This window comes from Callorhinchus milii, unplaced genomic scaffold, assembly GCF_018977255.1.
Source record: "Callorhinchus milii isolate IMCB2004 unplaced genomic scaffold, IMCB_Cmil_1.0 Scaffold1, whole genome shotgun sequence".
In the NCBI taxonomy this organism is placed as follows: domain Eukaryota; kingdom Metazoa; phylum Chordata; class Chondrichthyes; order Chimaeriformes; family Callorhinchidae; genus Callorhinchus; species Callorhinchus milii.
Window position 1 is genome coordinate 3,881,556 of NW_024704742.1, and position 15,387 is coordinate 3,896,942.

Here is a 15,387-nt window from a genome sequence, read left to right on the forward strand (position 1 = left end):
TTTATAATTATAAAACAATTTATTCACATTTCAAGGAACTTTCACATGAAAAGTACACATTCTTCCCAATACAGATAAACAAAGCCCTGCTAGCCGGCCTAATTGGGAGGAGATCCGATCCAGCGAGACGGAATTTCCGCCTAAGTGTATTACAATGCTGACAATGTATTTACAGCACTGGATATGCATTTCTAGTGCTGTAAATCAAAGAAGTTGCTCAGGTGGACAACTGGGTACCAGAGAAAGGACAGTGAGACGGGAAGCTGTGGGGATCGCGTGGGTCACTAAGCAAGGCGTTGGCACTGCTAGAAGAGTTTTGGGGTTAACAGGTGTCTACACATGGGATCACAGGATTTTTTGGCCTGGAGAATTTTTTATTATTATTTATTATTATTTTAATTTTTGGTGTCTGGCTAGATTAAAATTCCAGATAACCCAAGTCAGAGACTCAGATACTGAGGGTTTTTACTGTATTCTTGCTTACACCAAATGGCCAATATCTTGAGACTTTGAGAAAAGATATGCAATTGATCATCCTTGGTAGCCTTTAAGAAAGATACTGATATTTCTGGAAATTACTAAGACAAATGAGTTCATAGCTTTAAATGTACACCTTTTCAGATTGGCAAAAGGTCTTAAAGGATAAAATAAGGACCAATCTGACATATTAAATTATTGCAACACCTTTTTAATCAGGTCTTTTGTACTTACGAATAAAATCAGTCAATTAAATAATCCTTAATAGGAAAGCTCTTGAAGAAAGTTAACTTCAATCAGATTAGAAAACTTATTTGTACAGCGATGAAATTTGATAAGCTTAAAAGGCAACTATATTCCGTGCAACTTAAGAGTGTTTTTTCAAAGCAAATAAATGAGTTTAACCGCTTTTAAAGAAAGGTGTATTTGAATTTTAACTGGAAGAGTGAACATCTGTCAATTTGGAACATATAGTCAATAAAAAAAACACTTAAGGTGAACAAGTTGGGGCACTGCACTTTGACATATGCCTCCAGCAAACTGCAGTGTTAATTGAATGCACAAACACATCAAAACAATGCTGTTTTGGTAGGTGTTTAAAAAAGCTGTAATCTTTCCTGTCTAACCATTGCAAGCACAAGAGACTAATTATTTTAAAGATACAAGAGCACAATCCAATTAAGATATAAGCTATAAAACAATGTTTGCATTTCATGTACCAGTCATTCACAGCATTAAAACATCTCAAACAGCTTCACATGATTTTACATTAAATTATAGTAACTGTTATTTGTAGACAAGAGTGAATGCCTATTTCCACACATCAATGTTCCACAAACACCCCTGAAGTGAATGACTTTTTTGGGGTGTATGGGAAGAACGTTGGCAGCACACCAGGAGAAACTCCATTCTCTTTTCCAACTGTGCCATGGGATCTTTAACATCAACCTGAGCAGGCAGATGGGACCTTGCTTAAAGTCTCATCCAAATGAAAATGCAGCTTCCCTAGCACTACACTGAAGTATCAGCCTACACTGTGACCTCAAAGTCCAGACACGAGGCTTAAACCCAAAATATTAAGACTCAAACGTTAGTGTGCTACCTACTGAACCCGCCTGATATCCTGAAACTCTCCCGAGATATTTTGACAACATTATGAGGTGCTGCACCAAATGCAAGGATTTTGTTATTGCTAATATTTTACTTAGCAAGTACATTTGCATTTTCACCCGAACTAACTAATTTTAGAAAAGCATATGATTACGGAAAAACTTCAATTCCAGGTACCATTCCTAAAAAGAGAGAAATTCTTTTGACATTCTTCAGAATAATTGAAAAAAACATTTACGAGATTATTTTGCAAAAGTGCACACTGTTAAATGTTCAACCAATAAATCTTGGATTATTAATTCAAGATCTTTCAATAAAGTTTAATGCCCTAAATGGCAATATGTTGCACACGAACCCTTCAAATGTTTCTTATTTCTTGTAGCTTTGAAAATGGATGTCAGACTTTATTAAAAAGTGATGAAAAACCAAGAAACACTTCAGTCTTCATTAGTAGAATTTTGTCACTAATGATGGATAGTGAAACATCTCTTTTGGAGAACGTAAAGCACTTCCTCTCAGCTGGAGATCTAACTCCAAAGCAGCACTAAATTTACCTGGCTCAGTTGGTAGCATTCTCACCTCTGAGTCGGAAGGCTGTGTGTACAAAACCCCATGTTGGTACTTTGAACACAAAATCTAGGTTGATTCTCCAATGTTGTGGTGGGGGAGGTGCTACATAGTTGGAGGAGTCAACTTTGGGATAAAACATGAAACCCAAATCCTGTCTGAAGTTCAGATAGATGTTAAGAGATCAGCTTGGCACTTATTGGAAAATATAAGGGAGTTTCTCCCAGCCCAGGCCAACAATTCCCTAGATACAATTGGTCATTCAGTTCATGGCTGTTTGTGGCGCACTGCTGTGCGGACATTGTTGCGTGCAAACTTGCTGCTGCATTCACCCCCAAAAATACAGTCACTACAATAACAACAAGATTACAATTGTATAGCGCCTTTCACGTTGGGAGGACGTCCCACTACAATTTATAGCAGATCGTAAGTACTTTGAGATCTTACCCACATGAAAGGCTATATATCAAATGCAAGGATTATTATTTTTCTCATTAAAAAGATTCCTGTGCAACTTAACACACAAAGGGGATTTATTTTAGTTCATTTCTATATTTTAAAAAATCACAACCATCAACAACTTGCATTTATATAGCGCCCTTCACATGGGTAGTATGTCTTGGAGTACAGATATGTGAAAGAGGTCATACCTTCTTCTCCAAACAAGATTAATCCTGAAGCTACAGCTCCATCCAGTGTGCTTGTTGATTCAATTACCTTGATGCAGAGCGTAAGAAGTAGAACATTTTAAAACAGAATCATGTTCCATACAATATATACAATACAGTACATACATTTTCATTTATCCTCCCACAATCAGTTTACTACATCAATACGTTAAACTATTATATATTGATTCCTCCAAATGTCTAATTTAGGAAAAAAATAGATTTGAATAATTAATTTCCAAATACTTTTGTACATAAATAAGATCTAGCAGAGACACTTAATTTTAAGTGTTAAACTTCAATGTCTGAAAATGTATTTTAAGCATTACAGGATGCAGAGTTCATCTTCCCAAAAACTCACTTGCAGAAATGTCACCTTTGTTCAGGATATAGGTTAAATCTAACTTATGGAAATGAAAAGGAAGAAGTGTAAGAGAGTTTTTAATCCCATTAAACCTCCTTATTGCAAACAAATCAATCTCAGATGTCAAATGAAATATTCAACCCACAATAATTGCCTCCAATCACCTCTGCCTGCAGCTCATCAATGACGAGCATTTTGTGCAATACGAAAAAACAAAGGATTAAATGAAGTTTGCCTTTCTTAGAATTTACAGCAGCAAATATGCCCCTTACGCACACAGAAATGCAATTGCATCATACATTTAGTCATCCATACAAAATGACCACTCTCCTGTACAACATGCTGACACCATTTGTACAATCATAGCCATCATCGTCCTAAATTGGCTGTGTATTAAGCACTGTAGCATAAACAATAATAATCCATTTATTTGATATAGCGCCTTATCACGTCTTCGAGACGTCTCAAAGCGCTTCACAGAATATACTCTAAAGTGAATTGATTGTATATTTTTGTGGGCAAAATTCTTTACATTTTGCAAGCTACTGTGTATAAGGTACAGTTAACAAGCTTTGCAGTTCTCAATAGATCAGTGGTGGATCTCCCTGTATTTTCCAAATTTTAGATAAAGTGACTTTATAGACAAGTTATAAGCTGGGCCAATGGGAAAGTGCGGGTGCATTTTTTCCGTGACAACGAGCCTCGCCTGCTAAAATCCCCTCTACACTCAGCCCCTCGGGCACTAACCTTTACACACAGTGCGCTAGCCCCAAGTCTCTTGCGCTGTTTGCTCAACGCGGCTACCATAGCTGGAGCGGCTGCCGTCACGAATGCGAGGAATTTTGGGATCGCGGAAACAGCATGTGCGGAAAATTGACTTCGCTGGTGAGTAACTCTCGATAGGAAAAACAGTTGCGTCACACTACTGCGACAAATTTTTGATAAGTGCTGTACTATTCAAATATTTAGTATTTTAAACATAACTACATTTTCAGGAAATATATACCTATAGTTTTAATCAGAGCTGTTTCCCTTTTTAGGTTGTACAATACAAAAATGTCCAAATGTTTTTGGAAATCCCGTGAGGAAACAGAGACAGTACGTCTCATTTTCCGTCTGTTCCTCAGATAGAATTGTACTCTATCCAGGTGACCTTTATGAAGCAGGAGGGCAGTTGTTTTGCCACATTCACACGAGCGCATGAAATCTTGGAAACATTGTGAATGCAAGGCAGCGACAATAAAGAACAAAAATGAAGGTCAAATACTTTTGATATACATACATACATAATGAAAATGCATCATTATCTGCTTTCACGTTAATTTTGAAAGAAAATCTTAATTGGTATGATTACAAAAGTTAATCTCCCTGGTTTTTGATTGAATTTTAAAAGGACATAAAACCACAGCAGACAAAAACAAATAGACAGAACGTTTCTAATGACAGATGCATCATGAAGATAAATTTCTAGTTTTTCCTTTCTTAGGTGGATCTCTAAGACAACTTCCTCTGACAACCTGGCAGGTCAAGCAGGATCTATGGAGAAAGTGAGTCAACGTTTTGGGTCCATGACCCTTCATCAGAACTGGGGCATGTTTCCTCCCAACATGTCCCAGTTCTGACGAAGGGTCGTGGACCCGAAACGTTGACTCACTTTCCTTTCTCCGTAGTTGCTGCCTGACCTGCTGAGTGTTCCCAGCGACTTCTGTTTTTGTTTCAGATTTTCAGCATCTGCAGTATTTTGCTCTGACAACCTGCTTCTCTAGAGTCACTGAATCATCTATGGAGAAGAAAGAATTCATATTGAACTTTGTGCAGTGTTTGACTATCGATAAGCTGCTTGAAAAAGCTCCTGCCTTCCAAGAGTTTTTATGCAAGTACACAAAACAGGGTGGGACTACTCCAACACCATCACAGCTTTGTAATACATACTTGAAGGAGCTTATTCCTGAGCATGAAGCATTTTTGAAGAAACATGTTGAGGACATGGATGTGTACTTGTTTCTGGATGAGACCACTGATTCCAGTGGGCGCAGTGTTTTGGCAGTGCTAACACAGACACTGCAGAAAGCTGTCGGAAGCCTCTTCTTATTGGAGTAGAATTCTTGCAGCGAGTCAACCATGCCACTGTATCACAAGCTCTTCTAAGAGTCTTAAATGTAGAAATGGTTAACTTTGATAGTGCTTGCAGTTGCCACAGACAGTCCAAGCTATATGATCAAAGCAGTTAACACAATTCTGTCGGGATTGTTTCCAAACGCAATACATATTACACGCATTGCCCGTCTTCTAAACTTGATTTTGGAAATTTAGCCTATTATATTGGAGGACTTAAACGCAGTGGTTGCTGTGGTTAAGAAAGTCCTTTGCCAAAGTCTATTGTGCCGGCATCAGTACTTGGAATTTATGAAGATGAAGGATAAAATTAAACTACAAATGCCAGTCTTTGCTGTTCAAACGCGTTGGTGCTCCTGAGTGAAGGCTGTTGAATATTTGTATGTGTACTTGCCTGTTTTGGCAGAATTACTTTGAGGAATTACATCAGAGGGCTCAGTGAAAAAAATTAAAACACTCTTGAACAATAACACTGCAGAGTTGCAAGCCCAAGCAACCTTTGTCACAGAGCACTCATCTGAGCTCATAAAACTCACTGAAGAACATCAGGAAACATCTGTGCCTCAGAGCCACAATTTGCATTTATGGGTGCAAAAAATTACATTTGTTTATTGATTTCCAAAGACAGTGGAAAAGTTTGCAGCCTGTTCTGAGAATGAGAAGCATGTGTCAACCTTTCCCAGAGAATCATACAAGACCGCAGTGAAAAGATGGGCCTGATTTTGAATAAGCATCCGTCAATTGCTACCTATAAAGCAGTTTGTATTTTTGATCCTCGCCAGCTAGCAACAATGGATGCCAAAAAAGACTTATATAGTAATGTGATTCCTTCCCTTTCAACTATTTAAAACTTCGAATGGCATGCTTATAAAGCAGCTGGAGAAAATATCCCAGCTAACCACAAATAGCAGCATGGTGGGGAGCTCGGCCTAAGCCACTTGTGAAACTTGCTAAAATTGCAAAAAGTTACATTTTTTGAGCACAGCTGACGTTGAAAGATCATTTTCTGTTTATGCAGACCTCCTCAAAGATATCAGACAAAGCCTACAGAAGAAAATATAAAGATTCTTCTCATGTTAAAATTTAACTAATACTGAACTTTTGGCTGACAATTTTTTGTTTGTTTCTGTAAAAATTTGATTTGAAAATTTTAATTTCTCTGCAAACTGTGTTGAAACTGTACTTTTGCATCTTTTGAAAGGTGGTGTTCTGTTTTTGTTGAAAAAAACATTAATAAATTGTTTCTTCCAATAATCTATGATGTGTTTCTTCAGGTTTAGTTTTTAAGAGTGAGAAGAGAAAAAATAAAGGGTTAGCAGCAAAACACATCTCTCAACAGCACCAATCAACCCCCGCAAAATTCAGCAAGCTCTCCGCAATTTCCCGCAAGACTTCCAAAGCACGCCGTAATTTGGGGGGCGAATATTTAAGAACTTTTCTATTGGCCCAGGTTATAAGTAAAGAAACCTAACTTAATTTCTTGAAAGAACGGTTCTGACAAAGTCGTGGACCCGAAACGTTGACTCACTTTCCTTTCTCCATAGATGCTGCCTGATCTGCTGAGTGTTCCCAGCGATTCCTGTTTTTGCTAGTCATATTGTATCTGGCTGGGTTGAAAAGTTCCTAAAGCATACTAGGCAAAGAACCTTCAGGCTTAGTCGAGGGACATTTCACTTGATCCAAGAGAACATGCAAGTCAAGGGGTATTTCATTTGATCAGAACTGTATGACACAGTATCTACTTACACTGACACTGAATTACGTTATTGATTCCGCTTATGGAAAAATAATGGCTCAAATGGTGGCAGCAGTTTTTATCTCAGTGTCATTTTTCTTTACTTTCAATTGTTGCACAAAAGTTAATAGTATCCCTCCTTGGGTTCAAGTACCAGAAAGAACAAAATGAAGATATGAGCACCACAAAACTCGTCGTGCTGGGGGTGTATTCATTGTTGGAGGTGCTGTTTTTCGTATAAGTCATTAAACCAAGGTCCTGTCGCAGATTATTACAGCACAGAAGGAGGCCATTTGGCCCATCTTTGGAAGAGCAACCCAATCAGTTCGACACTCCTGCTCTTTTCCCCATATCCTTGCAAATTTTTCCTCTTCGAGAATCTATCCAACAACAACATCTTGGATTTATATAGCGCCCTCCACGCCGGACGGCGTCTCAGAGCGCTTCACAGTAACGGATCCCGGGGTCGAACCAGGGGGAGGGGGAGGAAGGTGACCAAAGGCATGGTCGAAAGGAATCCAATTCCTTTTTGAAAGTTGTTATTGAATCAGTTTCCACCCACCCTTTCAGGCAGTGCGTTCCAGACCGTAACAACTCTCTGTGTAAAAATTTCAGACAGTAACAACTCTGAGTCGAATGATATTGAGATGAATTTTAAACTACCATCCCATAGATGAGAAGCCTCAGCAGAGGAATCATATCTGCTAGAACCTTCCTGACTTTTAAGGCTCAGTGCCGCAATACATGGTGTCATTAACACTGAGCAACCAGAGAATTCCACCTGCAAATATTTAATGGTTCATAACTCATTAAAAGTCAACATTTGCATACTGTACCCATTCTACATACCTGCATTAGTTCAGCACTGGTTCTATGTGGGAAAAGCTCAGTCAGTTTTCGTAGTTTTGTAAGAGCAGAGTCACCTAAATTGACATTTAAATGGGATGAGCTACTATAGTTTAGAGAAGATCCATTTGTTTTAGGAGTAAGTTGCATCTCTTCCTCCTCCTCCTCCGATTCAAAGTCAGCAGCACCATTTCTGGAAGACAGATAGTCAGATTGTGAAGGTCAATCTTATGACAGACATCAGAAATTATATATTTGATCAACCACTAAGAATGATATAACAAGATGGTGGTTGGAATTAGGACATTTAATTCAACAAAAAACAGTTTAATGGAAAGGGGTTGCATTCCAGAACGATGAGATGGATCAAAGTGGCTATGAAGTTCATTTTTCATTCAAATAATAATAATCCTTGCATTTGATATAATGCCTCATCACGTCTTTGAGATGTCTCAAAGCAATTCACAGAACATACTGTAAAGTGAATATACTATATACGCTTGTGAATATTCAAAGCACAAGCTACAGCTATCATATTTGTCCTGGAACTAAATATACAACTCCTCCTTCTGCTAAATTAAGATGCCAAATATCCCTGACCTTGGGCAGAGAAGTGAAATGAGTGACAATGCATCCTCTTGGGTGCATCTTTGACACGCTCAAGGCTCAGTTTAATATTTGTAAAAAGAAAATAAATTTCTCTCCCAAATCGGACAGTGTAACTACTCTCACATCCTCATAATCGTTTGCAAAGTGCTGAAGCTATATCTTGTTTAAAAACATTCCTAGCAATAAAAATCTCAAGGGCAGACCTGTAACAATGGAAAAATCCATAGATCCATATTGGCAATTTCTGTATTCTGAAGGCCCACAGAGTAATCAGAGCAGAGTAAAGTGCACCAGCAATGTGCTAACTCAAGCGGCAGTAAAATTCAGTGACCCACAACCCTAGGTTCCTTATTCTGCTAACTAATGGCTACATCACATACCCTGGTTATTCTCACATCCCAATATAGCCACTTCAGACAGAGCGGATACAAATTGTGGGAGATTAGAAAAGGAAATGGTTTACCTTCAAACAATAATTTTAAAAAAGTCGGTGCAATTCTCATTTCTCCCGTTTCCCCCACCGATAATTTCTTTTTCTGCTCTTACCCATAAAAATCTAATTTGACGAACTGGTATTTGGAAATAGAATGTGTATGCTCTCTCCTTGGAAGGACGCGCCCAGCCTAGTTAATTACAGGGGTATTTGGAACAGGTTGTTAAGTATCAAAGCCTGGGAATATCAGAATGCTTTTGGGCACTGCTGGAGTTTAACCAGCTAAACAGCTTATCATGGAGAACACTGTCTGACAAGCACCTGATATTTTCACCTTCTCCCCACCGCGCCAACATGTAATGGTCCCCATTGCATGTTTCTTTTGAAGGCATGTCTTGAGATATACCAAGAATGATCATTATCGGCTCCGTTAAGTTTGGACACATTTGTTTATCTGTATGATTTATTACTCCTAAGGGCATTGAGGTTAAAATATCCATTTCAAAACAGAAGATTTATTGTAGGTTATTTTGGTTGTTGGGAAAAAAACTACTTCTAAGAACTGATACTTTAATGTTTTACTTTCCAGTGCAGTGAAATATAACACAATCTATGAATATACAGATGTACTATAAAATTACAGCTTTCAAGAGTTGTTACTTGTAATAATAAATAATAATTCTTGCATTTGATATAGTGTCTTATCACATCTTCAAGACGTTTCTAAGCACTTCACAGAATATACTGTAAAGTGAATTGAATGTATATTTTATGTGTAAAATTAAAATGAGATTTTAAGTGTCACACATCTACCTTCGACTGTGCAAATACAAGTGTGTGTAAACATTTGTCTCGATACAAGCAGAACACATTTTTACTTTTTTCATGAGGGAAGAGGGGAATTTGCACCTTCCACTTTACATTATGTATAATTGAGAGACTGTAGAATTTCATCATAAATAACAACAACTTGCAATTATATAGCTCCCCTAACACAGCGTAGCGTCCCACTGCGCTTGACAGTGGCAGAGGACAAAGCTGAGCCGGGTGGGGAGGTAACCGCAGGCACGGTCGAAGAGGAAGGTCATCATGCGCGATCTGAAGATGAGGAAGGAAGGGGCAAAGCGAAAGGATAGAGGAAGAGTGTTCCAGAGTTTCGGGACATAGTGGCTGTAAGCACAGCCACCAATGGTGGAATGGAGGGTACGACAGACATGCAGCGGGTTGGAGCCACTCGAGCCAATCGAGTAGGACATTTGAATAGTCAAAGTGGGAGGTGATGAACACATGGATGAGTGTTTCGGCTGTGTCTGGGATAAGGTATGGTTGGAGGCAGGCAACGTGACAGAGGTGCATGAAGGCGATCCCGGTCAGGAACAAATGTGGGGGAAGGAAAGAAAGCTGTCGGTCGAAACTGACGCCTAGGTTGCGCACCGGTTCGGTGACAATACTCCATGTAAAAACGGATGCATTTTAACAGCATTAGACAAATCCAAACACCAATACAAAAATATTCTACAGTGTAATCAGATAACCAAATTAAATTAGATCTAATTTAACATTTTCAACAGTAATGCATTTCATTCAAGAATAAGAAAGAACTACAACAAAGTGGGAACTTTCAAGCAAACTAAGCTACTAGTGTTGATACCCTCAAAACTAAAACACCTTTAAGCATAAATTAACACTGAAGATTCCATGATTACAATGTATGAAGATAAATTCCCTGCTCCAAAAAATTATTTTCCTGGGGAACGGAAAGTGATAAAACAGTTACTTACATTTTTTGAATCCATCTTTTTGGCCGCATAGTCACTTCAGTCCTAGACAAACTTTTATGGTTCAATTCCTCATTGTCAGATTCCGAGTCTATAAAATGGACTCCTTTCTCACATCTCCGGAAATATGATAAAATACCTGACCGTTTTGCTTCTGGTGTCTCTGGTATACTGGTCACTAAATCTAGAGGAAAGGTAGGAGGGTTTTTTGGAAAAAAAATTAGCAATCAAAAGCAGAATGCTGTTGTACAAGGGTTGAAGGATTTTCACAACACAGAACCTGTTTTGTTTCATTTCCCAAATTATAAATTGCACTTTGAAGCTAATTCTATAGACAATGGGTTTTACACATAATAAGATGCTATATCAAATGCCAGGATTATTATTATTAAACTGTGGAGTGCATGATAGCGGAACCTAAACTTGTTCTCACCCAGTATCCAACCAGCAGGAACACTGAGTAATGTTCCCCCCTCCCCAGGCCAAAAATACATGGGCTCTTGCAGCCCGTCCACCATATACTAACCAGCTGAGATCAACTAATTCATCACAGAGCCAAGAAGCAAACCTGTGACCATCTAGTCTGTATGGTTTAATTATAATGCTGTCTACCCTGAACCAGCAGATATTCTTTCAAAGAGTGAATTTGTATCTTTTGCTGTTTCCTAAGTTATTTTGCAATGATAAATTATATTATAAATGTTTGATTATCCCCATTTACAATAAGGACATCTTGGCATTAGTTGGCAATGTGACAGAGGTGGAAAAAAGCGGTCCTGGTCAGGTAACGGATGTGGGGCAGAAAGGAAAGCTGAAGATTGAACTTGATGCCCAAGTTGCACACGGGTTCGGAGAGTCTGAGGAAGAGCTCAAGAGACTGAGGAAGTTCAGACCTGCATGTGAGAAAACATTGACGGGAGTCAAAGAGTATCGTTTTCCATCTTGCCGACATTCAGCTGCAGAAAAAAATTTGCGCTCATCCAGGCATTGATGTCTGTCAAACACTCTGACAGGAAATCAGCAGACTGGGAATCGCAGCTGGAAGAGGAGAAGTAGTTTTGGGTATCATCCACATAGCTGTGGAAGTTGATGCCATGTCTGTGGATGACATCGCCAAGAGAAAGCATGTAGATAAGGAAATGAAGTGGGCCAAGGATGAAGTCTTGGGGTACCCCACGGATCACCGGGCAGGGGCGGGAGGAAAAAACATTTGCTGAGATGTATTGTGCCCGACTCCACTGGCTCCCCATCCCCCAGAGGATCGAGTTCAAGATCCTCATCCTCACTTTCAAGGCCATCCATGGCCTCACCCCCTCCTACCTCTCTGACCTGCTGACTCCCTACCAACCTGCCCGCTCCCTCCGTTCAGCGAGCTCCGGGCTGCTCCATGTCTCCCGCCCGACCCGCCCTACCATCGGTGGCCGGGCTTTCAGCCTCTCTGCCCCCACACTCTGGAACCCCATCCCACGGTCCCTTGGCCTCGCTTCCTCCCTCGCCACCTTCAAGGCCGGTCTCAAGACCCTTCTCTTCGATCGTGCCTTTGGTCTCCCTCCCACCTCTCTGCCTTCCCTCACCCCTACCCCACCCCTCCCCCATGCTCGGGCCCCGACACCTGACTGTTCAGTGCTTCGGGACGTTCTCCCGACATGAAAGGCGCTCTATAAATGTAATTTTGTTGGCGGTTTGTTAAGTAGGACTCCGAGTGCAGTGCCACTAAGGTGTATGAGGGAGATGAGGTGGTGGAGGAGGATGGCGTGATCAACTGTGTCAAATGCCAAAGAGGAAGGTCATCGTGCGCGATCTGAAGATGAGGAAGGAAGGGGCAAAGCAAAAGGATAGAGGAAGAGTGTTCCAGAGTTTTGGGACATAGTGGCTGTAAGCACAGCCACAAATGATGGAATGGAGGGTACGATGTTTGTCAGGAGGTCGCAGAGTTGGGAGGCTGGGGGGGGGGGGGGGGGGGGGGGGAGTGAGACCCCGGAGAGCTTTGAAGGTGAGGACCAAAATCTTGAATCGTATCCTGTGGGTGAAGGGAAGGAAGCCAGTGGAGTTGGCCGAGGATGGGGATGATAGGGTCAAGGAGCCTCGTGCGGGCGAGGAGACGGGCTGCAGAGTTCTGGATGATCCGGGCGGGCCCACGGAGGGGAGAAGCTGGGAGTTTGCATAGTCAAGCCTGGATGTCACGAGCGCGTGCGGGTATGAGGGTTTTGGTGGCCTGCGGCGTGTCAGAGTCTCAGGAGAGAGACTGGTCGATTGTGCCAGCAGTGAGCAGGGGTGGGTGTGGCGGTGTGGCGGTGGGGGGGTTCACGGCAGCGGGCGGTGAGGTTCATCGGGGTGATGCTGGGTTTCGAGAGGCGATGGAACGATAACAATGATCACACTAACAGTGAAAAAAAAAGGGAATGATAAATCCTTGCATTTTGATACCGCCGCCCCATCGCGTCTTTGCCCCCTCTCTCCGAGCGCTTCGCGGGATATTACCGGAAGGCGAATCGACCGTTCTACTTTGTGGGACGTGACGTGGAGCGCAGCTGCGGCGCCGCCACCGCCACCACCGCCGCCACCACCACCACAACAACAACAACATGCACTGATGGAGCGCCTTTCAGGTCAGGAGGGCCTCCAAGACCAGACCACTTCACCTGCTGCCGCCGTGTGGTCCTTGGGCTGTGATGGCAAAGGGAGTTCGCAGGCGTCCTCCTCCTCCTCCTCTTCCTCTTCTTCTCCTCCTCCTCCTTCTTCTTCTTCTTCCTCCTCCTCTTCCTCCCCTTCCCCGTGCGCAGGTGGCGAAGGGGGTCCGGAGTCACTCTCCTCGTGGCCGAGTAATGACGACGGTGGCGGAGGCGGTGATGATGATGATGATGGCGGCGGCGGCGGCGGAAGCGGTGACGATGATGACGACGACGACGACGATGATGAAGAAGAAGAAGAAGAAGAAGAAGAAGAAGAAGAAGAAGAAGAAGAAGAAGAAGAAGAAGAAGAAGAAGAAGAAGAAGAAGAAGAAGAAGAAGAAGAAGAAGAAGAAGAAGAAGAAGAAGAAGAAGAAGAAGAAGATGATGATGAAGAAGAAGCGGCAGCGGCAGCTCGGGAGCGGCCCCGCTCGCCGGGCCTGGGCTCGAGCCGCTCTCCTGTCTTGTGGTAACGGAAGCGCTCGAGATTGAGGCAGCTCATGGCGGCGGGCGGGCGGGCGGGCGGTGGGGAGGGAGGGAGGGGGGGGGGGGGGGGGTGGGGGAGGAGCGGCGGCGGCGGCGGCGCGCGTGCGGTCGCACCTTTTTGAACGCGGGAGTCGGAACGGGCGACCGTTACTGCGGCAACGTCACAAGCGGCCCTCAGGCCCGCGAGGGGGAGGGGGAGGAGGAGCGGCGCGGCTCTCACTCACTCACTCTCTCTCTCTCTCTATATATATATATACACACACGAGACCTGCCTGAGGTAGTGGGTTAAACGCGAACTTATTCACGAGCCTCTGTCTTCTCCATCGTTGAGATATATATATATATATATCTATAAATTCCCCCTCCACTCCCCCGTCTCTATTTTCAACGAAGGCCCCGAAGTCTCTCTCTCTCTCTCTCTGCGTTTTGGGGGGTGTTGTTGTTGTTGTTGTGGTGGTGGTGGTGGTTTAGGGGTTGTGTGTGTATGTGTGTGTGTGTGTTTTTCACCCCACGCGCCCCCCTCCCCTTTCTCCTCCTCCTCCTCCTCCACCAGCACCACGCGAAAGCCGTACGGGCCGGGCCGGGTCGTACGTAAGCACGCACGCACGCACGGACGGGGCGGACGCGCACGCAACGCAACGCACCGCACGCACGCACGCAACCCGGCAGCAACGAGCGCCGCGATTGGAGGAGACGGCAGGCGGCGGACCAATCGGCGGCTCCCGTGGGAAGGGGAAGGGGGGCGGGGGGAAGGAGGAGGAGGAGGAGGAGAAGAAGAAGGGGAGGTTAAAGGCCATGTACAGCCACCCCTTCCCCCCCCCCTCCCCCAAACCCCACCCGCACCCTCCCTCCCTCCCTCCTCCAACCATATATATTATACAAACACATGGTTATGCCCCACCACCACCATCCCCCCACCACCCCCCTCACATCACCACACCCCACACACCACTCACACCCCCACACCACCACACCACCCACACCCCCACCACCACACCACCCCCCACACCACCCCCCACACACCACTCACACCCCCACACCACACCACTCACCCCCACACCACACCACACCACACCATACACCCACACCACACACACCCCCACACCACACTACCCCCACACACCACTCACACCCCCACACACACCACACCCACACCCCCCACACACACACACCCCCACACCCCACACCATACACCCACACCACACACACCCCCACACCACACTACCCCCCACACACCACTCACACCCCCACACACACCACACCCACACCCCCCACACACACACACCCCCACACCATACACCCACACCACACCACCCCCCACACACACACCCCCCCACACCGTACACCCACACCACACCACACCCCCCACACACACCACACCCCCCACACACACCACACCACTCACACCCCCACACCACACCACCCTCCCCACACCATACACCCACACCACACCACCACCCCCACACCACACACCCCCCCACACCCCACACCATACACCCACACCACACCACCCCCACACCCACACCACCA

General features: G+C 43.7%; 1 protein-coding gene across 2 annotated transcripts in view; it reads right to left on the reverse strand.

The window, feature by feature from the left end:
• Positions 1-13,571, reverse strand: part of LOC103184490 (SWI/SNF-related matrix-associated actin-dependent regulator of chromatin subfamily A containing DEAD/H box 1) — a 54,617-nt gene extending 41,046 nt beyond the window's left edge. For both annotated transcript variants that reach the window (XM_042336812.1, XM_007902509.2), the window contains exons 1-4: positions 13,345-13,571; positions 10,706-10,886; positions 7,886-8,075; positions 2,805-2,871 (exon numbers count right to left, since the gene is read on the reverse strand). In XM_042336812.1, the coding sequence (XP_042192746.1) occupies positions 2,805-2,871; positions 7,886-8,075; positions 10,706-10,734 (286 nt within the window). In that variant the 5' untranslated portion in view covers positions 10,735-10,886; positions 13,345-13,571. The remainder of the gene's footprint in view (positions 1-2,804; positions 2,872-7,885; positions 8,076-10,705; positions 10,887-13,344) is intronic.
• Positions 13,572-15,387: the final 1,816 nt, after the last annotated feature.